General features: G+C 38.2%; 1 protein-coding gene across 2 annotated transcripts in view; it reads left to right on the forward strand.

The window, feature by feature from the left end:
* The window catches only part of ORC2 (origin recognition complex subunit 2), a 44644-nt gene that overhangs the window by 18655 nt on the left and 125 nt on the right, over positions 1 to 25864 (forward strand). Inside the window, exons 6-18 of one of the 2 annotated variants that reach the window (XR_013966589.1) lie at positions 1601 to 1693; positions 2245 to 2276; positions 4591 to 4651; positions 6116 to 6309; positions 7707 to 7805; positions 10720 to 10829; positions 13089 to 13221; positions 14006 to 14102; positions 16528 to 16674; positions 17448 to 17619; positions 19998 to 20059; positions 20766 to 20884; positions 23153 to 23748. Coding sequence is in view for 1 of the 2 variants with exons in the window: in XM_080799539.1 (XP_080655665.1) it covers positions 1601 to 1693; positions 2245 to 2276; positions 4591 to 4651; positions 6116 to 6309; positions 7707 to 7805; positions 10720 to 10829; positions 13089 to 13221; positions 14006 to 14102; positions 16528 to 16674; positions 17448 to 17619; positions 19998 to 20059; positions 20766 to 20884; positions 23153 to 23239 (1406 nt within the window). In the remaining variant the exon portion in view is untranslated. Of the gene's footprint in view, positions 1 to 1600; positions 1694 to 2244; positions 2277 to 4590; positions 4652 to 6115; positions 6310 to 7706; positions 7806 to 10719; positions 10830 to 13088; positions 13222 to 14005; positions 14103 to 16527; positions 16675 to 17447; positions 17620 to 19997; positions 20060 to 20765; positions 20885 to 23152; positions 24892 to 25864 lie in introns of those variants that run through there. The other variant, XM_080799539.1, reaches the window with a different exon arrangement.

A 25864-nucleotide genomic window follows, 5' to 3' on the forward strand; every position in this document is an offset into this window, starting at 1 on the left:
TCAATTCTTTTCCTTCCCTTTTGTAGTTTAATAGTTACTTAAAAACAGAATTTTTCCCTGTTGCAACATATAACCAAAATGATCCCAGCTAAATTACTTGGTGCTTAATGTAGCTTTTTGTTGATGTAAAGCTTTTTTTCCTATCCTTTAGATCAACAGCCTTTAATCTAAACATAGTACATTCTTCTGGTGTGAAGAGAAAGCAAAGGGCTGGTTTTTAGGACTACTTAGAGATAGAATATGCAAAGGAGAAAGCCGAGAAAAGATGGAAAAACTACCAACAGTAGCCGTGGGCCGGAATAATGTCATAGAACCCAAATGCAGGAATCATTTCAAAGAAAGATAAAAAAAAACAAACAAACTTCTAGTAATGATACAGAAGACCAAGGAGGTTAGTTAAGAAAAAAGAAGGCAGTTCATTTGTGGAGACTGTCATGGGTATTCTGGATCAGTTTCAAGTTTGGAGGCTAAAACTGTGAAACAGGTTAGGAAGAATTTGAGTCAGTAAAGTGGCTTTAACTTACACAAATTCAAGTATACTTTCTCCTTTAAAAGCAAAAGGGGGCAAGGATATAATTTGAATAGTATATCCCTTTTTTCCTCAGTGAACAGTGTGCCAGTGTATGTTAAATTGGGAAATATAAATCCATTCCTTAGTTAGGCTCCATTCCGCATGGCTCTCATGCTATTGAGAACGTAAGTATCTTTAAAGGTAAAGATTATAGTTCTCATTTAAAATAGCCCTATATTTTAGAAGCCAACTATTTAATCTGTTGCTCAGTTGAAGAAACAGCCATCTGTTCAGTGCTCTGTTATAGTTTATATATTATTCACATGTATTACAGAACTTTAGACACAAAATAAAATATACCACATGTGGTGGGAGAGTTAAGAATTTTTAAAGCATAATTTTAAACATACACAGCTTCCATTTGATTCTAGATCCTACTTTCTGGCCATTCTTTCTTACCCCTAGCAAAGGTATGCCTCAAGTATGTATGATAAAGAAATGGAAAGAGTGTAAAATTGTCAATGGAGAGGAGAGGGAGAGAGAATGACAATTATAGAAAGCAGTAAGGCCAAAACTGTTCATTTGTATTTTCTGGAGAAACCTGTAGATAATTGAAAGAAGACTTAAGATGCTTGGAACATAGCAAACAAAGGTAAGAGGCAGTGCTCTTAATATGGGTAGGTTTGTTTATCTTCCTGGTAATAGTAGCAGGCAGGTTCTTTTTTTGTTTTTCCCTAAGAATTTATGTAAGTGAGGGACACCTGGGTTGCTCAGTTGGTTAAGCAACCACTTTTTTTCTTTCTTTCTCTTTTTTAAGCAACCAACTCTTGATCTTGGCTCAGGTCTCATGGGTCGTGGGATTGAGCCCCACGTCAGGCTCTGTGCTGGGTGGGAGTCTGCTTGAAGATTCTCTCCCTCTGCCCCTCCTCCTACTCTCTAGCACATGGGCACTCTGTCTCTCTCTCTAAAATAAATAAATGAATCTTTAAAAAAAAAAAAAGAACTTATGTAAGTGAAATAAAGCTATTTCCCCCCTTCATCTGCTGTCATCCATTAAAGATTGTTTTATATACTTTTGTCTGTTTACAGCTTCAGAACTAGCAAACACACCAAGAAAAAATGTTTCGTTCAGTTTGAAGAATGATCCTGAAATTATGATAAACATTCCTCAGTGTAGCAAGGGTAAGATTCTATCTCAGCTCTTTGAATATAGTTTTCATAGTTGCTTCAAGTTATGCTTCTTTTTTTTTGTCTAAATGCATTGCTATATACTCTTTACTGTTCTGAAAATTCATTCAACAAAATATAGTTAATACCCAGTTTGTGCCTTAGTATGCCCATATTTAGCTCTCAGTAAAAGGGGGAAATAATTGTGCTGATTGAAGTTGTGCAAATTGACAGGGTCAGCTAGAAATACTCTTCAAACCCTGTGATCAGAGGGTATGTGTTGTGGTGAGCACTGTGTGTTGTGTAAGACTGACGAATTGCAGACTTGTACCCCTGAAACAGGTAACACATTTTATGGTAATTAAAAAAAAACAAAACCCTCTTATCATTGGCTTGAGTTAGCTGAATGCTCATGAAGGAACTGCTTTGCCACGTTCTATTTGAAGTAAGGCTTTGGGGGTTTGGAAGTCACAGTTTATGGAGAGTGTGGAGCAGTTTAATGAAACTAGACTATGATGGAAATTGAAGTACTGTGGTAAGTAATGCCTTCTTGTTTTATTCTTCAGGGCATTCTGCTTCAGACAAAGTTCAGTTGAAGGTAAGCAGTCGATCGAAAACAAGCAAAAACGTTAGTGTTACAAAGACATGGTGACAGCTAGGCACTTCATCTCAGTGTACAGGACACCTTACATTAGATGAAGAATCTGAGGTTCAGAGAGGGGAAGTGATTGTCTGAGTTCATCTAACTGGGAAGGAGAAAAGACGAAAAATGAAGCCAGGTCTTCTACACCCAACCGCTGTGCCGTTTCTGTCAGAACTATCCCTGGATATTTTCACCTTAGTAGAACTGGCCTGGAAATTTTATGGGTTTTGTTTGGTTTTGCTTTGCTTTGCTTTTATACATAATGTTCTGTTATTTCTTGAGGGACTGATGCCAAGATCCATTAAATCCATTAGTATATCCTTTCATAATTTACATTTGAATATCAGGTTGGTTTTGGTAAATTCGTTCTAGGGTAGCTGAAAAGAATTGACAGTTTTTATTCTTCCCTTTGTGTTTTTGTTTTTTCATTATGCCTTGTCAAGTCGCCCTCTCTGGATATGAACAAGCCTAGATGGGCATGAATGCACCTGTCATGATGAGTATGTGTGAGTGTGTCCAGGCTTGATGGCTATAAATTTTGACATGCCTGGAATTGTGCATATGCTAAGTTTGGGGAACTCCTTATAAGAATGTGAGTATAGACATTCAGGGTCATAGTTATGGCCTGCGTACAAATGTCCTATTTAGGCAAGTCTAGATGTGAGAGTAGACATGTTAGAGCCTCCTTTTGTCTTTGATGCTTTCTTCCTGTATTATATCATGCATACTGTATGACCATGAAAGAATAAAACTCATTCTCGTAATCCAGTCAAGAATATAGATATATTAGCACATTCCTTTTCGAGGTGTGGATCACAGCACATAAGTGGATCTTGTCAGTTCCCCCAAGAAACCATCAGAAGACCTACCACAATGAGAGAGCATCACAGTGGCAGTGTGCACTGTCTTAGAAGGGGGGGTTCAGGAGAGAATATTTATAGGGCTTGGGGATCTGGACTCAAAAGGCTTATGCACAGCTATCAAGATGGGAAACTGATATGTATAGATAAACTCATTATATGCTATTTGAGGATTGGTGGACCCAGAAAAGAGAGGGTCTTGAACTGAGTCCTGAAGAATGACCTCTTGTTGGATAAGCTGGTTGCCCTGTGGGATAATCTGTTATCCTGATGGAAGACCAGGTTGCCCTAATGAGCAAACTGTCTAGATAAGTTAGTTTGCAAAAATTTCTGTAGCAAACACTGATGTTATTTATTAGTTTATAGCCCTACCTTCTTGAGCAAGAATTTTCCAAAATGGTTATTTTGACACAGGTGTTCCCATCCCTGATAATTAATCTGTATGGAGGCAGGCTGTCTCAACTTTCAGTCTTGAGATGAGTTTAGTAGGTTATGACCTGCTGTTTAAAAAATGAGAGAATAAAATTGAGAATGTCTATTTTGTAAGTATTACTTCATTATAATTTGTTTCAATTGTAGGCTGTATGCACATGTGGATCAAGATGTGCAAAATGTAAAAACATTTTTTAAGGATCTGGATCAAAAAAGTTCATATACTTTATAAATCCATTGGGTTCACTTCATTTATTATAGTACTATTCTTAATATCCCAAATCAGATTGTATTAACATTTGAAACCAGCACCAACAACCTATTACGAGACAACAGACGTGAATTTTTTGTCATAATTTCACATTGCCAAAATAACACAGGGACTTTATCTTTTTATCAATGCTGTTAAACACTAACATTATACAACAGTGGGCATTTTCATGTGCTAGAAATTTGTTGGTGTTAGAGTATTATGTTGTGTGAGGAAAAGAAAAACAGACTTTATTCTTCTGTGAAGTGCTTAAAAATCTTAACATAATGGAGTAAAATGTAGAGATCTCTTTCTCTCTTCATTAAAAGGCCTACTGCCATATGGATAGGAGTGCCTGTTCCCTCACTTAGTCATTATCATTGGATATTATCAGTTTTTTAAAAAGAAATATTCTGCTAATCTGATGGGTGAAAGTGATTCGAAAGGCTAATTTTGTTTTTTCTTACATAATAAAAAATACTTTATAGACGTCTGGAATACAACTTCTAGAATCACTTTCGGAATCCTTGGATTTGTTGCATTGTTTTTGTTGGCTTTCTGCTATTTTTTTCCTAACAGAGTCATTTGTCATTGTCTTCTAATTCAAAGGTAGTCTAATGAAAACAAAATGTTTTTCTTTTCTAGCCTCTTCCACTCATCCATCATTAATTTACATGTCATCATTATTATTTGATTATTGAAACCGTATTGCTTTATTTTTAAACAGAACAGCGATAAAAGTGAACTTCTGTCAACAGCACCTAGTGGTCTGAGGAAAAGATTAATAGGTATGTATTTCTTTTGAAACTGAGTTTTTACAAAAAACCACCTAAACAAGGGGCAGTAATGGTTTATGTTGGTTCTAGTCTTAGGCTGCTTGTTTTTTATCTTTGGCCTGCCACTTACAGAGACCTCTCTGTGGCTCAGGTTTTTCATTTACAAAATAGGGATGAAAATTTTACCAGCCCTGGAGTCGTTCTGAGAGGAATGGAAATAAAAGATGTCAAAAGTGCTTAGTATAGTGCTTGACCTTGATGTGTGTTTCAGCGGTGTTAGCTGCTATTATCTTTTAAATTTATTTTTATTTTTTTAAGATTTTTTTTTATTTATTTGACAGACAGAGATCACAAGTAGGCAGAGAGGCAGGCAGGAGAGAGGGAAGCAGGCTCCCTGCTGAGCAGAGAGCCCGATGGGGGGCTCGATCCCAGGACCCTGAGATCATGACCTGAGCTGAAGGCAGAGGCATAAACCACTGAGCCACCCAGCTGCCCCAGAAGTTAACTTTTTATAAAAGTTTTATACTTACTTTGTTGAATGTAAAATAGTTTTATTCTTCATGAGTGTAAAACTCGCTTTATTATTTCTGGGGAATAGTGGAGGTTGCTATGGTTTGTTAAAAAATAAAATTCTTGTATCAGCTCTGGATGGAATGTGCCTGTCTATTAGTAATACTTAGAATAGTAGCTACCATTTATTGAGTCAGTTAGGATGGCATTTTTGTATAGGCAGTAATAGAAAATTCTACAGTAATGGCTTAAGCCGTAGACATATAATTATCTCACATCATGAAAAGTGTAGGGATAGCGTTCCATGGTTGAGGTAACTCCAGTGTCATAAAGGACCCAGGTTCTTCCTATCTTCTTGTTCTGTCACCAGCATTTTTCCTCTTTAGGTTTGGTGCTTCCTATTGCAAATGGCTTTTTTACCTTTAAGCTATTGGTAGAAATAAGGGGCTTTCCCTCCGTAAGTGAGGGAAATATTTCCCAGAAGCTTCTAGCAAATTTTCCCTCAAGTGTCATTGATCAGAGGGTTACATAGCCAATCCTAGTTGCAAAAGAGGCCGGGAAAACAAGTATCTGACAGAAGAGAAGATAATTACCATGATGATTTATTCCTTAGGGTGAGACACGTTGCCACATTTTACAAAATGGGAGTTTGTTAGCAAGGAAGAAGAAAAAAGGATACTAGGTATGATTGACAGTTCCTGGGTATCAGGCATTGTTAGTTGCTTTGCATACCTTTCGGTGTGATCTTCACAATGGTTCATTAAATTAGGCGCTGTGAGCTTCATTTGAGGAATGAGGAAACTGGTGCTCGGAGAACTTTACACAATAACTAGCTCTGGGGAAATCAGAAAGTAATGACAAAACCAGGAGTGAAATTCTCTTATTTCAAAGTCCACGCTCTTTCCATTACCCTCCAGTGCCTCTCCTCAGATTCTCAAATTGTCCCACTTGCTTTCCCCCTGCCAGTTCCAAGGTCTCATTCTGACAGTGAAAGTGAATATTCAGCTTCCAACTCAGAAGACGATGACGGCGTTGCCCAGGAACACGAAGAGGACACTGATGAAGTCATCTTGAGCCAAAAGAGTCCATCTCAGAATAGAGCTATGTCAGCTCCTGTTTGCAAAGAAACACCTTCTAAGAAAATGAAAAGAGATAAAACAGTAAGTGGAGACTTTAACCTTAAAGAAAAAAATTGTGTAATATCCTAAAGCTAAGCTACCCCAAAGGGATTCACTTGGGGGATCAACATAATTTTTTTTCTTTACTTCTGTATTTTCAGTCTTTCCCATAAGTACGCCCATCTGCATTTGTGTCTGTTTCCGAACTTTCTGTTTTGCCTGCCTGCATTCATATTCACGTATCAGTGCCACATGCTAAAGGTGACATCTCAGTTCAGTTGTATAAAAATGAGCTTTTAAATAAATTTTGATTGGAGAATTGGAAGCAAGACTTCTCAGTGAACACCTTTTTAGATAGTTTTGTTTTGATAACATTGCTGATATAGTCAGGTCAGTACAAGTAGTAAGCGAAGTGGCTGTGGGTCCGCGTTGAGTCGTTTGGAAGAACACTGTAAGCGCCGTGGCCGGAGAAAAGGCTCATTGCCTGGTGCTGGGTGTAAAGATTCAGGGGAGTCTAGGAAGCCTATACCGCTCTGAAAGGTTTTCCATCGCTCCTCACCCCCGTGGCGGTGAGTCCGGGCTCACGTCCGCAGAACAAGTAGTGAGCCACTTCACTGCAACGGTACGCTGGTGTCTTACTTTACTGTTGATATCTTCCTCATTTCCAGTTCTCCGGCTGTTAAAGGATTTGTAAGAACTGTGTGAGGCAAAATGAAGGTCCCGATAGGAGTCCGAATGGAAATTTTATGTTGGAACTTAGGAATCGTTTTTGTGAACAGACTACTTCCATCTAGTCATTTCTTTAACTTTTATGATCTTAAGACTTACTCAGTTTTACTACTAGAATTAAATGTCCTTGGTCCTTAATCTGTGGTGTTGCTTCAAAAAGAAAATAGTGCCAAATAAAGAATTTCACGTATCCTATTTTATGCTAATGTCTAGTTTTGATAAAAACAAGTATCTAGGGGCACCTGGGTGGCTCAGTCGTTAAGCATTTGCCTTTGCCTCAGGTCATGACCCCGGGGTCCTGGGATTGGGCCCCACGTTGGGCTCCCTGCTCTGTGGGAAGCTTGCTTCTCCCTCTCCCACTCCCCCTGCTTGTGTTCCCTCTCTCACTGTCTCTCTGTCAAATAAATAAATAAAATCTTTAAAAACGAAACAAAACAAAATCAAATATCTGGGGATGCCTGGGTGGCTCAGTGGGTTAAGTGTCTGCCTTCAGGCTCAGATCATGATCCCAGGGTCCTGGGATCGAGCCCCGCATCAGGCTCCCTGCCCAGCAGGGAGTCTGCTTCTCCCTGCCCTGGCTCTTGGGCTCTTGCTTGTTCTCTCTCCCCCACTCCCACCCCAATAAATAAAATCTTTTAAAAAATTAAAAATTCTTCAGAATTTTAAAAATATCTGAAACTAAGAATTGATTTTGCTGTATCTGCTTTCAGAGTGATTTGGTAGAAGAATATTTTGAAGCTCATAGCAGTTCAAAAGTTTTGACCTCTGACAGAACACTGCAGAAACTAAAGCGAGCCAAACTGGATCAGGTATGTTGTAAGGAATGTTGCTTCTATATATTTTTTTAATTTAAAAAGTACACCTCATAAACAACAAATTTGAAGGGTAAATTTACACAGAATTATTGTCCTGATAAAATGAAACACAAATTAAAGTGACCCGATAGATACTTCATTATATAAAATGGTAAGTGGTTAACTTGAAATCTATTTGATGTACTATAATTGAATTTTTTTCTCTAAGTACTTTATTATTTCTTCAGGATTTATGATAATCACCAGGACCATAGTTCTTGGATATCCATGCAGCTTTAATCTCTGTTCTTCTTGAACCCGCATATTCATTGAACTTCCCACTGGTCATAAAGTAGACTGTGACCGGACTCAGTTACAGACCTTGCAAAGAGCAGAGTGAATCTGCTTCTTGACATTACGGCAAACCTGCTCAGTACCGTAAGGTAACAAGGTTACTGTATACTATGGTTCTGGTATCTTAGTTTATAAAAAAATACCAGTTATACTCAGGGTTTTGACTGATCACCTCCCAGAAAGAAGAGAAAACCCATTTGAATGAGAAAATCTTTCAGTAGAAAGTGGGGTGGATAATCTGGGTCAAGAAGAGATTGTTACTGGCTCAAAGAGCATGGAGACTTACTATTTTTAAACTAGAATTTTTGCAGTTTTCTAGGGTATACAGGGCTTCTCACAGACACAGAAAAGAGGAGAGAGATAGAGGATAAGCTGCTATGACCTAGAAGACGTGATGCGATGTCATTGTTTCTGTTTTTGTCAGCTGGCTTATTGGTATTGAGAGTCAGATCAAAGACTAACTGAAAACATGTCAAGAAACCAAACTATTTCAGGGAGGAGATGGAACTAACATCTGCTTAGTGCATCTGTTTCGATATAAGCAACATGGGAGAAGGGTGAATGAGTCTAGAGTCAAAGCAGGGTTTCACAGGGCTGAGATGCCAAAAGAGCTAAAATGAAAGGAACACCTGTTACCAGTAATGAGGGAAGAGAAGGTCTTGCACTGACTGCGGACATAGCTAACCAACTCTACCTTTTAGTATTAAAAAAATGTTTTACTTAAGGGATAGAATCATGGGAAAATGGTAGCACCAAGGTAAAATGCATATATAGCTTTTTGCTAGAGTTTTCTTTTCAGACAGAGAGCTATATTTGATTCACCAGCATGAATTTCTAAGTTTAGGGTACAGGGCAATGTACGTTCTGTAGTTTATTTACATTATTGTTTAAAAAACTTTGCCATACTGGGGCATCTGGCTGGCTCAGTCAGTAGAGCATGTGACTCTTGATCTTGGAATTGTGAGTTTGAGTCCCACATTGGGTGTGGAGATTACTTAAAAATAAAATCTTATTCATTCATTCATTTCTTATTTTAAGTCCTGTCCATGCTCTCACAACCCTGAGATCAAGAACCGACCTGAGATCAAGAGTTGGATGCTTATCTCACTGTGCCACCCAGGCACTTCTTTAAAATCTAGGGGCGCCTGCGTGGCACAGTCGTTAAGCGTCTGCCTTTGGCTCTTGTCATGGTCCCCGGGTCCTGGGACCGAGCCCCGCATGGGGCTCCCTGCTTGGCAGGAAGCCTGCTTCTCCCTCTCCCACTCCCCCTGCTTGTGTTCCCTCTCTCCCTGTATCTGTCAAGTAAATAAATAAAATCTTAAAAAAAAAAACCTGAAAGAAAAACACAAAACTTTGCTGTACTTATCAAAGATGGATTTGTTAGAAGAAGCTTTGGGGGGTGCCTGGCTGGCACCTGTGACTCTTGATCTTGGGGTCATTGTTTTAAGCCCCTCGTTGAGGGTTGAGATATTTAATAAATAAAAATTTTTAAAAAATTAAACGTTAATGAGGCATCTGGGTGGCTCAGTCAGTAGAGCGGGATTTACTGACTCAACCTCAGGTCTTGATCTCAGGGTCAAGAGTTCAAGCCCCATACTGGGTGTGGAGCCTACTTAAAAAAAAAAAAAAGCAGCAGCAGCAGCTCTTGGTAGAGAAACAATGATACAAGTTTATTTTACTAGTGATAATGGTAAATTACAAAGACCTTTAATGTTTTCTGAGAATTCATATTTCGCTGTTACCATAAGCTTTCACATTTCTTCAAATTCATAGGTTTTTAAAAATCTGTTTGGATGGGCGCCTGGGTGGCTCAGTTGGTTAAGCCTCTGCCTTCAGCTCAGGTCATGATGCCAGGGTCCTGGGATCGAGGCCCACATTGGGCTCTTCCCCCTCTCTCTGCCTGCCTCTCTGCCTACTTGTGATCTCTCTCTCTCTCTCTGTCAAATAAATAAAATCTTTAAAAAAAAAATTTTTTTTAAATCTGTTTGGATTTGTTGTAAAAGCTGGGAGGCAGGCTTAATCATCTACTTATGGTAATGATCTTTTTAGAAATTAAAGCCTTATATTTGGAATTTATAATCATGGAAATGGTTCTAAACAAAACTTGGGAAATTCTTTACTGTTATATATTTGTACTGAAAACGATGCTTAAAAATTTTTAAGAAAACAGGAGTGCCGGGGTAGCTCATTTGGGAATCTGGCTCTTGGTTTTACCTGTGGTCATGATTTCAGGGTCATGGGATCAAGCCCCATGTTGGACTGTGCTCTGCACTAGGCGGGGGGCCTGCTTGGGATTCTCTTACTCCCTCTCTCCCTGCCCCTCCCCCTGCACTCATGTGCACGCTCTCTCTTGCTCTCAGTCTCATGTTCTCTAAAAAAAAATTTTTTTAAAGAAAACACTTAAATCATACTTGAAATATTATGTGTGTTCCGTTAATGCATTCATTACAAAACCTGATTACAGTAATATTTCTACCACTGGCCTCTTCCAACCTCTACCTCTAGTGAAATATTTTTAGTTTGGACTGATTTTGATGTTTATGGTTTGAGAATGATTTTCTTTCTTTTTTTAAAGCAAACTTTGCGTAACTTATTGGACAAAGTTTCTCCTTCCTTTTCTGCTGAACTTAAACAACTAAATCAACAATATGAACAATTATTTCATAAATGGATGTTGCAGTTACGGTATGTACTATCAACATTTCATACCCTTGTAAAATAACATATCTATATGTCTGTGTTAAAGCAGTTTAACATTGAATTTTCTTTTTGCAATCAACTTGATATACTTTTTATATATAAAAATTTGAAAAAATAAGTATTTTCCTAATTTTATGACTCACATGTACAAATTTCATATTGTATGACTCATCTCAAATTCTAGTTTTCAAGAAATGTGTCTAAATTTATCAGATGTGAAAGCTAATGGTAAGATAACTTCAGAATTCCTTAGGAATTCTAAGTTACTACTTATCAAAATATTTGAAAATCTAATTCATCAAGATTGATATCAGTTATATTTAAGTCCAGTTTTCTACAGCAAAGTTCCAAAAAAGGATATATATTTATTTTGATCTCATTCTATTTTCATGTACTATAGATCTTCAGAATTTTGTGATATCTGTCCTATAAACATTATTTTACCATTTAAAATTGTTTCTTAGAATATTTTTTCTATATTTTTCAGATACATCAGGTTAAAATTTAAATTCCCATTAAAGGGGCACCTGGGTGACTCAGTGGGTTAAAGCCTCTGCCTTCGGCTCAGGTCATGATCCCAGGGTCCTGAGATCGAGCCCCACATCGGGCTCTCTGCTCAGCGGGGAGCCTGCTTCCCCTCCTCGCTCTCTGCCTGCTTCTCTGCCTACTATCTGCCTACTGTCTGTCAAATAAATAAATAAATAAAATCTTAAAAAAAATTCCCATTAAAATAACCAGAAGAATTATTAAAACTTTTTTTTGCTATAATTACTTTTATACTTTTATTAAAAAAGATCTTAGTATAAGGAAGTGCTTAAAAAGTGTACTATTGTAAATGTATACTCACAGTTACGTGGTCACTGGAATAGGTAAGAACGCAGGTCCACCAAGCAGTAAAAACAGAATTCCCAGTTGATCCTGGTTTTCTTTTGCCAGTAATACATCAAAGGGTCATGCTTGTCTTCCTGCTAGGACCTCAGCTTGTAAGTGTTGATAGATCTGTTCGCTCTAAATTTGTAAAGTAGCTCTTCACTCTGGTCCCATCCCCCACAGACCAGTTCCTCCTTCTCATAGGTCAGCTCTGATAACTTGTTCAGCTTCGCTTCCCAGCCGAGACGTCAGTCAGCTACTTCAGCAGAATTGCCAACTCTCTGAATTCCGCTTTTTTCCGCTGCTGCTACCTTGCTGATCTGTGCGTGGGAGTCATTGCTTTTCTTCTATTTCTAGACTCCCCTGCGTTGCTACAGGGTATCACGTAAATACTGTTCCCGACTGACCTCTATGAACATTCATGGAGTCGAGCTTTAGCTTGACCCGTAGTGCTTGGTGTTCTGGATCTTCTGACTCTCTTGGCTTTGGTTGCTTTTTGCAGTGAAAAACTCCCATAGTTGTGTCTCTGGCCCAGCCCAGGTATCACTCCTCAGCAACAGATAAAGGTATCTCAGTGTATGTTGGAGGTTTCCAAGTGGATGTCCTATAAATAATTCAGTATATATAAAATTTAATTCCTCTTAAACCCATCATTCCCACCTGCCCCAGCAACCTGGCACAATGAATGTCACCCCATTCATGTAGTTGCCTATGCCAAAAAAAAGTTATTTTGGAATACTCCCTTTCCATCACTTTCCACGTCTAACCACTCCAAATCCTGTTGATTGGACATGTAAAGCCCTGACAACTCTGATTTTTCTCTGTAACACCTAATTCAAGTCCATAGGCTTTGGCAGTCTGTCTTGCCTTCTGTCCATGCCCCACTGTTCAGCCAGTACTGTCTTCCTAAAAATATCATGCTGCTTTCCTACTTAGAACATTTCAGTTAACCCCGGAGTAGTTGCTTTTAAATGGCCATTGTCCTTGAAATAAAGTCTACTTAATGTCTTAGTTGACTTAACAAGACCTTTGTGGCCTGGCCTCTGCTAACCTTTCCTGTTTAATCTATCAATTAAAACTCTGCTTCGGCCTGTGGAACTGTTAGTGCCTTGTCCCTGCTGTTCTCCCTTGCCTCCGGCCAGTCATCCGTTGAAAGGTAATAAAGAGCTGGAAAGAAAGCTCCCGAAGCTGGAACTGAAGTGTGGCGTGTACACAGTAAAGCTGTGCTTCTCCCGCGTATAAACTGGGAATCGGTGTAGTTACTCAGTCATCCGAGTCCTTTCTGTGTTCTTCGTCGACTTAAAGAAACTAGTTGATTATAAAAAATTAAGAGGTACCGAACTTTAATTTCATGAATGCTATCTTTCCTAACAGCCTGGGGTTCAACATTGTGCTTTATGGTTTGGGTTCTAAGAGAGATTTACTAGAAAGGTTTCGAACCAGTGTGCTGCAAGATTCCATTCATGTTGTCATCAATGGCTTCTTTCCTGGAATAAGTGTGAAATCAGTAAGTTTCAAAAATGTTAAAAGGACCAACATTATATCCCTGCCTGTCCATACCCCTACTTTAATGAGGATGCTTCTCATTCTGGCATGTTCAAATTTTTTTAGCCTTTACAGTAGTAGGATTGCATAGTGCTTATGACCATGTGTTTGGACTCAGGGTTCCAGCTTTGAATCCTCATCTCTGAATTTTCTACTTTGTAACCGATAAGTGTATTAAGTCTTAGAGAAATGTTATTTTGTTTCCTATACCAAATACCAACTGTACTTCTCTAAAAGACAGGATTATGGAAGACTTTAGCTTTATTATGCTTTTGTGTCACTTTGCTACTCTGAAAGTAATAATATAAGTAAAGTTTGTAGTTCTATAATGCATTTATTATAGATCATTTGTATCTCTTCCTCATTTGAAAACTAAACCTTTTGGTGCTGGATATTAACCAGTGCAGTATTCCTTTTTAAAAGTGTCTTTAATGTTTGTATCCTGTTTTCTTTGATAGCTCTGTGGTATTCTAACGTTTGCCATATTGGTGGGGGGTGATGTTTTTGCTACCCTCTTATTTGTACATCTTTATTGTTCTCCCGTGTTCCATTTTAGCTATAACTTGGGCCAAAAAATGAATTAGATATACTTAAGCACCAGTAGGATTTTTAAGTGGTTTTTCAGACTTGATGGGAAATCTAAATGCATTTTTAACTTATCAAAAAGGATTGATTTCTTAGTTGTATTTATCCTATATGACAGAATAAGTAGTAATTGATGTACCTCTTGCACTTTTATGACATAGATCCTGAATTCTATAACAGAAGAAGTCCTGGATCATATGGGTACTTTCCGCAGTGTATTGGATCAGCTAGACTGGATAGTAAACAAATTTAAAGAAGGTAACATGAAGTAGATGCTCTAGTTTTAGGATGAAACTAAGCGTACACATCTGCTTATTCGTGTACAGACAGATGGTCCCCAACTTAAAATGGATTGACTTGCCATTTTTTTGACTTTGTGATGGTGGAAAAGCAATATACATTCACTAGAAACCATACTTCCAATTTTGAATTTTGATCTTTTCCTGGGCTAGCGATATGTGGTACTATACTCTTCTTGTGATGCTGGGCAATGACAGAGAGCCAAGGCTCCCGGTCAGCCACACGACCATGGAAGTAAATAACCAATAAACTTGTAACTATTCTGTACCCATACAACCATTCTCTTTTTTAATTTCAATACAGTATTCAATAAATTACGTGGGACTTTCAACACTATTATAAAATAGGCTTTGTGTTTTTGCCCAGCTGTAGGCCAACGTAAGAGTTCTGAGTACAGTTAAGGTGGGCCAGGCTAAGCTATGATGTTTGGTAGGTTGAGTGTATTAAATGCATTTTTGACTTATATTTTCAAGTTAGGTTGGGTTTATTAGAACATATCCCCATCTGAAACCAAGGAATATCTGTATTATTGTACCCAAAAAATGTGGGTTATTTCAATAATAATACTTCCCTCAATGCTGATTAGGTTTCTCTGAAATAATTTGTCCCTTCTGTGAAGTTTTTCTGTGAACTTCACTAATACCTACCAGGAAAGAATTGCTCGTACTACCCTGAATTTGTATAACCCAAAGCCTGTTATTTCAGAATAGTTCTCAGGTTTTACTTGGTCCATGTGAAATACCCCCAGGTGATAGATGCATCTTTGGTATACTGTTTACTATTTTTATGAAACATTTTTATCTCTTTATTTGGAGTAAATATCATTGCATTTGAACAGTTTCATACACTAAAATCTGTGGAATGGAAAGAAACATTGTTTTTCCTTTGGTGTGAATGTTTTGGCTATGTGAGCATATCAAAACATTAAAAATAAAATTATTTAGGGTCCAACAGTTGCCACTTAGCCACTAAAGAAATGAAAGGAGTGGGGTGCCTGGGTGGCTCAGTTAAGTGTCTAACTCTTGGTATCAGCTCAGGTCTCAATCTCAGGGTGATGAGTTCAAGCCCTACATTAGGCTTCACGCTGGGCATGGAATCTACTTAAAAAAGAAAAAAAAAAGTAATAATTGATCTTACAGAGAATTTTGATATTGTTTATATGCTCATGAAAATAGATGCCTATTCATATGTAATGCCTATTTTATATATTGTTCCTATAAAACATACTTGTAATTATATAAATTGTAATTATATAAGTTATATAAAAGTTTTTACATATGGGCATATAATTTGAATATATAATTACATAATTCAGAATTATGTAGTATGCAAAAGATATAAATGTAAATATATCAATGTTTAAGTATAATTCAATTCTAAAATAGAGATTATTTTTATATAATTTAGGTACTGTTGATTATGGTGGCATCTAGACTTTCAAAATGTTGTCAGAGTCTTTGTTGCTATATTGTCTCTCTTGTCCCTCTAGCCCCAGTGAGAGAAGAATTTACTTACTCTCTCCAAAAGGCTCATCCTCCATTATGTCCTATTTCTTAACAACTCTGGAGAGACTTGTCAGTGGCTTTTGGACATGTATAGGACTTCTTCCAGCATAAGAAGAGGTTTACCTGATTCTACTGCCCTTCCACACTATTTGATTTTTCCTAGTTCAATGATTCCAGATTTTTTGAAGACATATCCCGGTTCTACTTTTTTCTTAACTTCTTACTTCTGTGCTACCTGAACTATATGCTTGAAGATCACCTATAATTTTCTTACTAAACACAGGTGGCCTTGGTTCATCTTCTTCTATCTTGATCTCTGCAAGTGTTTAATGGTTTCGACAGCCCCATCTTCCAAGTGCTGCCTTCATTTACCTTTAAGACAGTTTTTACCTCTCTGACTTTCCTGATGCCTTGAGCAGTATCCTAAATTCCACCCCCTCCCCTTTTTTGTCTTCTTTGGCTTTTGTAATAATCAGGGTTTTCGGTCTCTTAATGCATAGAGAGAACTTCTGGGGTGTGTGTGTCCCCTCTCCCCTCCCGCCCTGCAATGCAACGTGTACAGATTTACCTCCAACCCATAATGCATGGTGCCTTATTTCCTGTGCCTTACTGAAACCGTTTGATGATCTGATTCAGGTGTTAACCACTCCAGTTAACATTCAGTCCCGACTGATTTTCAGTGAATTTCCTTAAGAGTTCAATAACCTGTGGCCTCTTTTGAGAAACTGATATCTTCTCAAATAAATTACATACCTCTATGCAATAGTTACATTGTCCCGTACTACTGTGACACATCTTGTAATACACAGGCATTGTGTGTGGTTAAGGACTTTACAAATACTCCTTATAAATAATAATTGAATAGTCTTTCCTTTTAGATTCTTCTTTGGAACTCTTCCTTCTCATCCACAATTTGGATAGCCAAATGTTGAGAGGAGACAAAAGCCAGCAAATTATTGGACAGTTGTCATCTTTACATAACATATACCTTATAGCATCTATCGATCACCTCAATGCCCCTCTCAGTAAGTATTACCATTTTTCTTTCTCAGGATATCAGTCTTAAGAAATTTCTTAATGTTGTAAATTGTAACATTTTTATTGTTTTTCAGTACACTTTTTCTTTTGTTGCATGCATAAGGTCACAGATTGCTAAAAGCAAAAGTGTCTTCAGTCTGATTCAGAACATAATTCTTGGGGAAAAAAATTCAGATTCTAAAGGGGGTGTTTTACACCGGAAGTTTCACAAAGAGAAGCAGCAGCCCAACTATTATTTTGGTCTCTTTCTACTCTTTGCGGTATTGCAACATTTATTTTGTGCATTTAATTCTGAGACTTTGTGAAAATCCCTATGCCCTGGTAACACTAATATATTTTAAATTGTAGTTAATATACAAATAAAAATCCACATGTTGATTGACAATGAAATTAGGTTGTGAGGTACTGATATGGATGGGGAAATGGCAAAAATGAAAAATTTTCAGGATTTTTTTTTTTAAGATTTTATTTTTTAAAGATTTTATTTGAGAAAGAGATCACAAGTAGGCAGGCAGGCAGAGAGAGCCGGAGGCGGGGTGGGGAGCAGGCTCCCTGCTGAGCAGAGAGCCCAATGTGGGGCTCCATCCCAGGACCCTGAGATCATGACCTGAGCTGAAGGCAGAGGCTTAACCCACTGAGCCACACCCGCGCCCCCAGGGTTCATTTTTTATTTAACACTTTCTTTCCTAGAGTGGACTCTAGTAACATGATAATGTGACACTAATTAGTAACTTCTGTTTTCTTTAATCGTATGCTATAGTGTGGGATCATGCAAAGCAGAGTCTTTATAACTGGCTCTGGTATGAAACTACTACATATAGTCCTTATACTGAAGAAACCTCCTATGAGAATTCTCTTCTGGTTAAACAATCTGGATCGTTACCACTTAGTTCCCTAACTCATGTCTCACGAAGCCTTACCCCTAATGCAAGGTAAGAATGAAAACTCTAATTTCTTTTTTAAAAAAACTCTATAGGATATTCATGAGTAGGTTTTAATGGCAATTCTAAAATTCTAAAGTCTCTACTTAGTTTGCAGGATTAAGAGAGTAAAAAATAGAGTTGCCAGTACTGGGTTATGCAATAGGCAGACTCCTTAACAGTAGTGTCAACATTTTTTTTCTTAATTTTTATATTTCTAAATAAGAGCATCTCAAGATAATGGTCATTGTGGAGGAAAAAGAATTTTGATGGGTTTTACTTCAATCTGATGGTTATTTTTAATTATATTTCGAACACTGTGTATAGACATAGGGCCGTTGACATAAAATAACTCCTTTGATCCTCACCACCACCATAAGGTAGATAGCAAAGGGCACAGAGATTTTGATCCAAATCTGCCTGACTTCCAAACTCTTGGTTTTAAACATCTCTATAATGTCTCCGGTGAAGCCCTTTCAGCAGCCTCGCCTAGAGGAGTATCTGAATTAATAAAAGCTAAGAAAAGCTGGATATAGCATAAACTGGCAAAACATAAAGGGCATGATAATTAACCTGTTGAAAAAGGCTTTGAGTATTAGATTCTCCCCTCCCAAGCACGGAATTCTAGAACAGTTAACAAGATGAACTGTTTAAAAACAAGCCCTGTTGAGAATTACTAAAATTTGAAAAGATGAAGAAAAATACTGTGTTCTTGGATGAGTGGACTGAATATTATAAAGATAGTGTAACTCCTTCCAAGTTAGAATATATTAGACCTATAAATTAATCCAAACATTGATGATTTTTCTTGTGTTTTAAGTTTCTTAAAGAAGCAGGTGAGACTAGTGAAGTCTTTTTTTTCCTCCCAAGAGCAATGGCACTTCTAGTCAAATGGTACAATACTTTCACATTTTTTAAAAAGGTTTTATTTATTTATTTGACAGACAGAAATCACAAGTAGAGAGAGAGGGGAAAGCAGGCTCCCCGCCGAGCAGAGAGCCCAATGTGGGGCTCGATCCCAGGACCCTGAGATCATGACCTGAGCCGAAGGCGGAGGCTTTAACCCACTGAGCCACCCAGGCGCCCCCTTTTCACACTTTAATGATCAGTTTTTTTACTCTATAAAGCTGGTTTGTATGCCTGAAGATTAGCATTGCATTAATACTGAAATGTGCATTAAATGAGTAATCAAAATTTCTATGGAATTGCAACAGAAAAGGTCTCATGCAGTCTTAACTGTGCTTACTGTTAACAGACTATGCAAACTGCTGTGTGGGAAGTTGGGAATCCGTGCAGCGTTGAGTGCTGTCAACATTAGAGATGACTCTGACTGCTCTAATGCGAGTAGTTTGCAGTTTGGCATACCCTAAGTGTCTGTGTACTAGCCTCCACTGCTTTTTTTTTTTTTTTTAAACTATGAAATTTTGTTTCATTCTGCAAACTCCAGTATCATGTAGTCTTTCCTTGGTATGAATATGATCAAAAACTTTAACCAACATTTAGATGCGGAGTCACTGGCAGTATCTAGTTATAATGTGGCCATTCAGATGATCCAAATATGCTGATAGTAATTGTCTAGATTATCTTAAAAATGTAAATATAGGGCGCCTGGGTGGCTCAGTGGTTTAAGCCGCTGCCTTCGGCTCAGGTCATGATCTCAGGGTCCTGGGATCGAGTCCCACATCGGGCTCTCTGCTTGGCAGGGAGCCTGCTTCCCTCTCTCACTCTCTCTGCCTGCCTCTCTGCCTACTTGTGATCTCTCTCTCTGTCAAATAAATAAATAAAATCTTTAAAAAAAAAAAAAAATGTAAATATAAATGTTTAAAGTTTCTGCCACACCAAAGGACTCCTGGCAATCTTAGTGTAGCATGCTTTCCGCCCTGTAATTCCACTTTGTACTCTTCTATAGAAATTGATATGAAAAATTTAGGAAGACTTTTTAATGATGGAAAAATGAGTAAGTAGAAGGCGAGATGTAAAACCGTGTATACGATGCATAAATGCGTGAATTGATGTGTTTCCACCCTACTTCATTCCACGAAGATTTGAAAAGACAGCACACAAATATGATTTCTACATCAAATGTTAGCGGCTGTTATTTTAGGGTTATGGCATTAGTATTTTTCTCTGTACATTTTCTTATATATTCCACATTTTCTAACTTGAACAACCTGTAGCCTTAAAAAATTCTGAGATTTTCCTTAAAAGGAAATTTTTAAAAGCTTCTCCTTTTTAAGTAGGCCAGGATAGGATGTTCCCTGGAGAAGGGAACAGAAGAAAATACAAAAAGTTTAAACCAAGTAGTTCACATTATCTTTGTCTGTTTTACTGTTCTCTTTTGATGTTAACATTCTGGATTTGAATTGTTTTTTGTTTTTTTTTTCCCTTAGGGGGATTTTCAGGCTACTGATAAAGTATCAACTGGATAACCAGGATAACCCTTCTTACATTGGTATCTGATATTTATGATATTAAATTGTGTGTGACTTTTGTTTCACCCCATAAATTCCTTTTTCTGGAATCTAATAAGAGCACTGCAGTGTTTCACAGGAGCAAACAAATGGTTTGCTCTGGGATCAGTTTGTCTGCCACGTGGCACATTTTCAGGAACCCCACAGAGACACTGCTGAATAGGCGCTGGCCAGTGCACTTTGAAAGACATGTCTGGCCCATTTTTACTGTTCCTATGTAAAATTTCCTAAGTTCCTATGGTAACTGTGGACATGTGTCTACCAATTATATATATTTCATATGCTGGGCATCTTAGCAAATTTTCTTCCCCTTGGATAAAAATAATGTGTTAATTTAGACGAGTATTTTAATAATCGTACAGCTCTCTTGACTTACTAGTAGTTCCTTCTCTAAAAGTCCACTTTATTCATGCTGTTGAAAGCTACCACAAGATTTATGTTTTACTTGGTCACAGATGAGTATTTTCAGCCAATCAGTTCTCTTTAAAATGTAAGCCACAGTGTTTAATACTTAAGTGTTCTCTAGTTTTGCTTCTTCCAGAGGTTGGTTTTTTGTTTTTTTTCAAAGCAACACTTAACAGTCTGCTTTGACATACTATGGCAACAGCACTTTTTTTGTGTTCCTTGATATGTGGGGTCATGTCTTCAATGCTGACTTATGTTCACATCTCCTTTTGAACTCTCTAGGATTTTCTTTTCAAGACTTTTACCAACAGTGTCGGGAGGCATTCCTGGTCAATAGTGATCTGACACTTCGGGCCCAGTTAATTGAATTTAGGGACCACAAGCTTTTAAGGACAAAGAAGGTGAGAGTTTTCTGACAGCATTAAATATGTTAAGAACACCTTATCTCTTGTTTACTTAAGGATAAGTACGCCTTTGACTCAGCTTTGATAATGAAGTGCAGGTTCCGTGATGGGTCACAAGAATCCATTTAGGCAGTGTGCCATCTGAGTTCTGCAGAAAGAGATAAAGTTAAAAGTACTCAGCCCTTTAAAAGGTTCTAGTCCAGAGTAATAGGCCCTTAGAAATTATTCCCTTTTCCCTCTCTTCCTTCTACCACATTCATTAACTGGGTCTGTATGGAGCACTAAGTATTAACATACAGTAGTAAGCAAAAACCTGACTCCTTTCTGATAGAGCTTAAAGTCTAATGGAGGAGACAGATATTTGTCAAATAATCACCCACATCTAAAGCTTTAACTATGGTGTCCTGTGATCAGAAAAGTACATGGTTCTGAAAGAAGTCGGGTTCACATGTTATGCTAATTATGGTTATCAGACCACTGAGCTGAGATCTAGAAGGAAACTAGGAGATAACTGGTCAGAGAAAAACATAAAGGCCAGTGTGCCCCGGGACAAGGCTGAAAAGACAGAGATGTAAGGGCTAGCCCGTGCACTACTTTTAGGCCAAGGAAAGGACTTTAATCTTCCTTTGAAAATTAAGGGAAGTCCTTAAAAAATTGTTCTGGCTCTGGTATGGAGAATGGAATGGGGCAGAGTGGGGTAGGGATTGCTAAATGTCAGTGCACAGAGAGCGGCTGGGAAGGTGTTTTAGTAGTTAGAGCTGATGATGAAGAGTAAAAGTGGCTGGAGTTCAGATACACTGGGGAGGCAGAACTGACAAGAACTGATGGATGGATATGAGCACCAAGGGAAAGTGTCAAGAATGATTTCTGGTGTCTGGTTTGCAGAACTAGAGAGTTGGTGAGATTAGATGAGAAACATTTTTGGGGAGACAGATCATGAGTTCCTGATTGTAGTATATTTGGACTTACTCTTTTGAGATTTCCAAATGGAGACGTCAGCTAGGCAATTGGGTTTTCCTAGGACAAGAAACCAGGGGAAAGATCTGGGCTAGAGATAGAAGATCAGTCCCTGGGTATTTAGGTTGTAACAAAAACCAGGAATTGGTGGGAGTGAGATTCGAAGGCCAGGAACTAAGCCTAGAAGTGTGACATGTAATGGCCAAGTAGAAGATAAATGTGTAGAGGCAGGAGAAATAGCCAGACAGCCAGGAAGAAAACCAGAATATGATGTCATAGAAGCTAAGAGAAGCATGTTTTAAGAGAGAACAGTTAGCAGTACAGGTTCTGCTAAGAGGCCCAAAAAATGAAAATTGGATTGGATTTAGGAGTAAGGAATTTCTGGTGGTCCAAACAGAAGCTCTTCTAATGACATGATAATGGTGGTAGTAGCTAGGTTGGACTGGGTTGAGTGAAAGGTGAGGAAATGGAGACCAGCAGTTACTGACAATTCTTCTGGAAAGGTACAGAGGTTAGGTGATAGAAATGAGAGTCTCGTGAGGGTTATTTAAAAAGGGCAGGACCTGGCTGACTCAGTCAGTACAGCATGTAACTCTTGAGCTCAGGGTCATGAGTTCCAGCCCACATTCGGTGTGGAGGTTACTTTTTTTTTTTTTTTTTTAAAGATTTTATTTATTTATTTGGCAGACAGAGATCACAAGTAGGCAGAGGCAGGCAGAGAGAGAGCCGGGAGGCAGGCTCCCTGCTGAGCAAAGAGCCCGATGTGGGACCCGAGCCGAAGGCAGAGGCTTTAACCCACTGAGCCACCCAGGCGCCCCTGGAGATTACTTAAAAAAAAAATTTTTTTTTTTTAAGTTTTTAGTTGAGAGAGAGAGTACGAGCAGGGGAAGGACAGGGGCAGAGGGAAGCAGACTTCCCAGAGTGGGGCGTCCAGGACCCCGGGATTACAACCTGAGCAGAAGGCAGATGCTTAACTGACTAAGCCACCCACGTGCCGCTAGGGATTTTTTAAAAGGGGGGGTATGTGTGTTGGGGGGTGGAGATACCTGGATAAAAGGACAGAGAAATCAAGAGCAGAGCAGAAGCAGGAGTGTAAAGAGATCTGCCGACCCTCTAATCTTTTCCACTAGGAAGTGGTTTAACTATAAACTCAGTGTATTTAGATAAGCCTATATACCCTTTTGCCTTAATCTTTACATTTCTGTATTTATATAAGATATTAAATCCATCTTTTTTGTCTAACTTACAACAGGGTTCACCTTCTGTCTCTTTACAAATGGCTAACATCCAGGGTCTTGTCACTTTCAGGGAACTGACGGGGTGGAGTACCTAGTAATTCCTGTGGACAGCGGAACGCTGAGTGAGTTCCTGGAGAAGGAAGAGGAGGAGTCTTGAAGTTGTCCTTCACTCTTGAATCTTCTGTGGAAGGAAGGGCTGTACCCCAGCTGCCGCTCCTCTAGTCTGAAGTGTTGTGTTTACATCTAACATTAGATCCTTCCAGTGTACAAGACTTCAAGTTGGGAGGGGAGGAATGTCGTCACTGAGAACCTTGATTTAGCCTGGCTGGTGTGCCATCTCTCGTCCTATGCAGCGGTCCTCAAGTCGGAGAAAACGTGCCTTTCATTCATTACCTCTCTGGAGACTTCGTGCTGGAATGAACTGTGTGCTCAGGGACGATTTGGAGCTGGATGTCTTGGGATTCTTTTATACTAGAGATGATATTATTCCCAATTTTTTGAGGGCCTTTTAAACACTCCCAGAGGGGACTGTTTGCAGATGTGTTTGGTCCAGAGCATGGAGGTACAGAAACACTGACATCACATAAATCTGCTTGCGCCTCCGTCAGAGCTGACGAGTGTAAAGAAGGCCGATCATCTTACTGTTCTCGAAAGGCTTAACGAAAGGTGTGTAACACTGGGGAAGAGTAGATGATCTAGCTTTCTCTTTCTGGATTTAGACTCCATGCCGGTGGGGTGGAGCAGGAGGGCATGACCCTCTTCAGCTGGGTTAGTGGGAAAAGCATAACGAGCCTACAGGCTGTGTGCCCACCTTAGAAAGCACATGAACAATAATCATGATCCTTGGAACAGCCAACATCTGTGTCATCACCTTCATGACACAAGAAAGAAGCCAGGCTACAGAAGAAACAGTCCTGAACTACAGTTTAGTCATTGTTTTTAAGACAACAGAAAATAAAAATTCAATTATTCTTGTATTGACATTTTTCTTCAATAACTTACAAGTGAGTAGCATACTAATGGCAGATTTTAATCTTGATTTCTCTACCAAGTAGACCCAGAACTCACTGTAAGACATTTCAGTTTTTTTCTTTAACAATTTCAAGCCCTCTAAATATTTACACAAGCCTTTTTCATTAGGAAAGAGAAAAAGGCTAACTTTGGCCACTGGTCAGCTTATAGTCTCCACATATTGTCTAAAACATTTCATATTTGGAAATGAAATCCTTCATTAAAACATCACTGTCATGAACAAGTGAGAACTGCTGACGCAGTACCTAGTTTATCTTGTAAACTCCTTTCATGAAACTGTCTCCCAAAATGCTCGGAATTTAAGTCCTTTCTCTTTGTGGCATATAATTTAAATCCATGTGTGAGGGTTCAGTCACATATCATCAAAATATTTAAACTAGTACATGAATTTGATTCTAAAAATTGTTACCAAAGGATATTCACTGAAAAGTGAGTTTCCTTCCCCTTCACCGATCCAGTCCCTTATGCAACCGGTGATAGGAGCTCCCTCCTGCAGAGGTATTCTATGCACACGGAAGGTATGTGTCTGTATCTCCTTTTAAAAACACAAATGGTAGCATATGATATGTGCTCGTTTGCACCTTGCTTTTTTTGCTTAATATATCTAGTTTATAACTTATAGTATAAAAAAGTATATAAAATCTTTAATTACCTAATATGCAAATTTTGCATTTGCCCTTAAATATCTACTGGTTTATTTTTATAATTTTTGTGTCCATGCTATCTGCAAACAATATGTATCAACAATCTATCAATAAATAAAAAGCCAATTTGGATAGAATCATTTTTTCATAGTACTGGTTTTTTACTAAAAATATCTATTTTTAAAGATTTTATTTATTTATTTGACAGAGATCACAAGTAGGCAGAGAGACAGGCAGAGAGAGAGGAGGAAGCAGGCTACCCACTGAGCAGAGAGCTCGATGCGGGGCTTGATCCCAGGACTCCGGGATCATGACCTGAGCCGAAGGCAGAGGCTTTAACCCACTGAGACACCCAGGAATCTTATACTAAAAATATTTTTAAGCCCTTCAAAAATTTTATAAGTGCATCTTACAGATCTGAAGATCTGAGCAGAATTATTCTACACTCTGCATTTACTTGTTTCAGTATCAGTGCTCCTCATACTCCTACCAGTTAAAGCCTGACTGCTAAGGCTCCCAACTCCTATTCCTTGCTTCTGACAAGAGTGAACAAACCTGAAAATCTTGAAGGATTTTTCTGGCTGCTCTTAATAAAATGGCCAAATAAAGAGGCCCAAAAAAAGGCACAGAGGAGGCAGAACAAGCATTCTTACACTCTACCAAAGTTGATATAACACTGTATTCCTGATGCAGAGAGTTCTAAATCAGCTCTTGTGATACTCTAAGAAACGGATTTTCCCAGCATGTTCATCAGTTTAATACATGAACATTTCATTCATATAAAAGATCAGTGAGTTTAGGGGATGGTTAATAGATAATGTTTATCTTAAAAAAAAAAAACTTTAGAAGTCTACTTTTTTTTTTTCATTCATATAAAAGATCAGTGAGTTTAGGAGAAGGTTAATAAATAATGCTTATCTTAAAAAAAAACACTTTAGAAGTCTTTTTTTTTTTCATTCATATAAAAGATCAGTGAGTTTAGGGGATGGTTAATAGATAATGCTTATCTTTAAAAAAAAAAAAAAACCTTATAAGTCTACTTTTTTCCCCTTTAATTCATTGTGGAGCCAGTAGTATTGTTCAAAATGTTTTTTTCCTACATTCTA

The sequence above is a fragment of the Martes martes genome, assembly GCF_963455335.1.
Source record: "Martes martes genome assembly, chromosome: 3".
NCBI classification, from domain to species: domain Eukaryota; kingdom Metazoa; phylum Chordata; class Mammalia; order Carnivora; family Mustelidae; genus Martes; species Martes martes.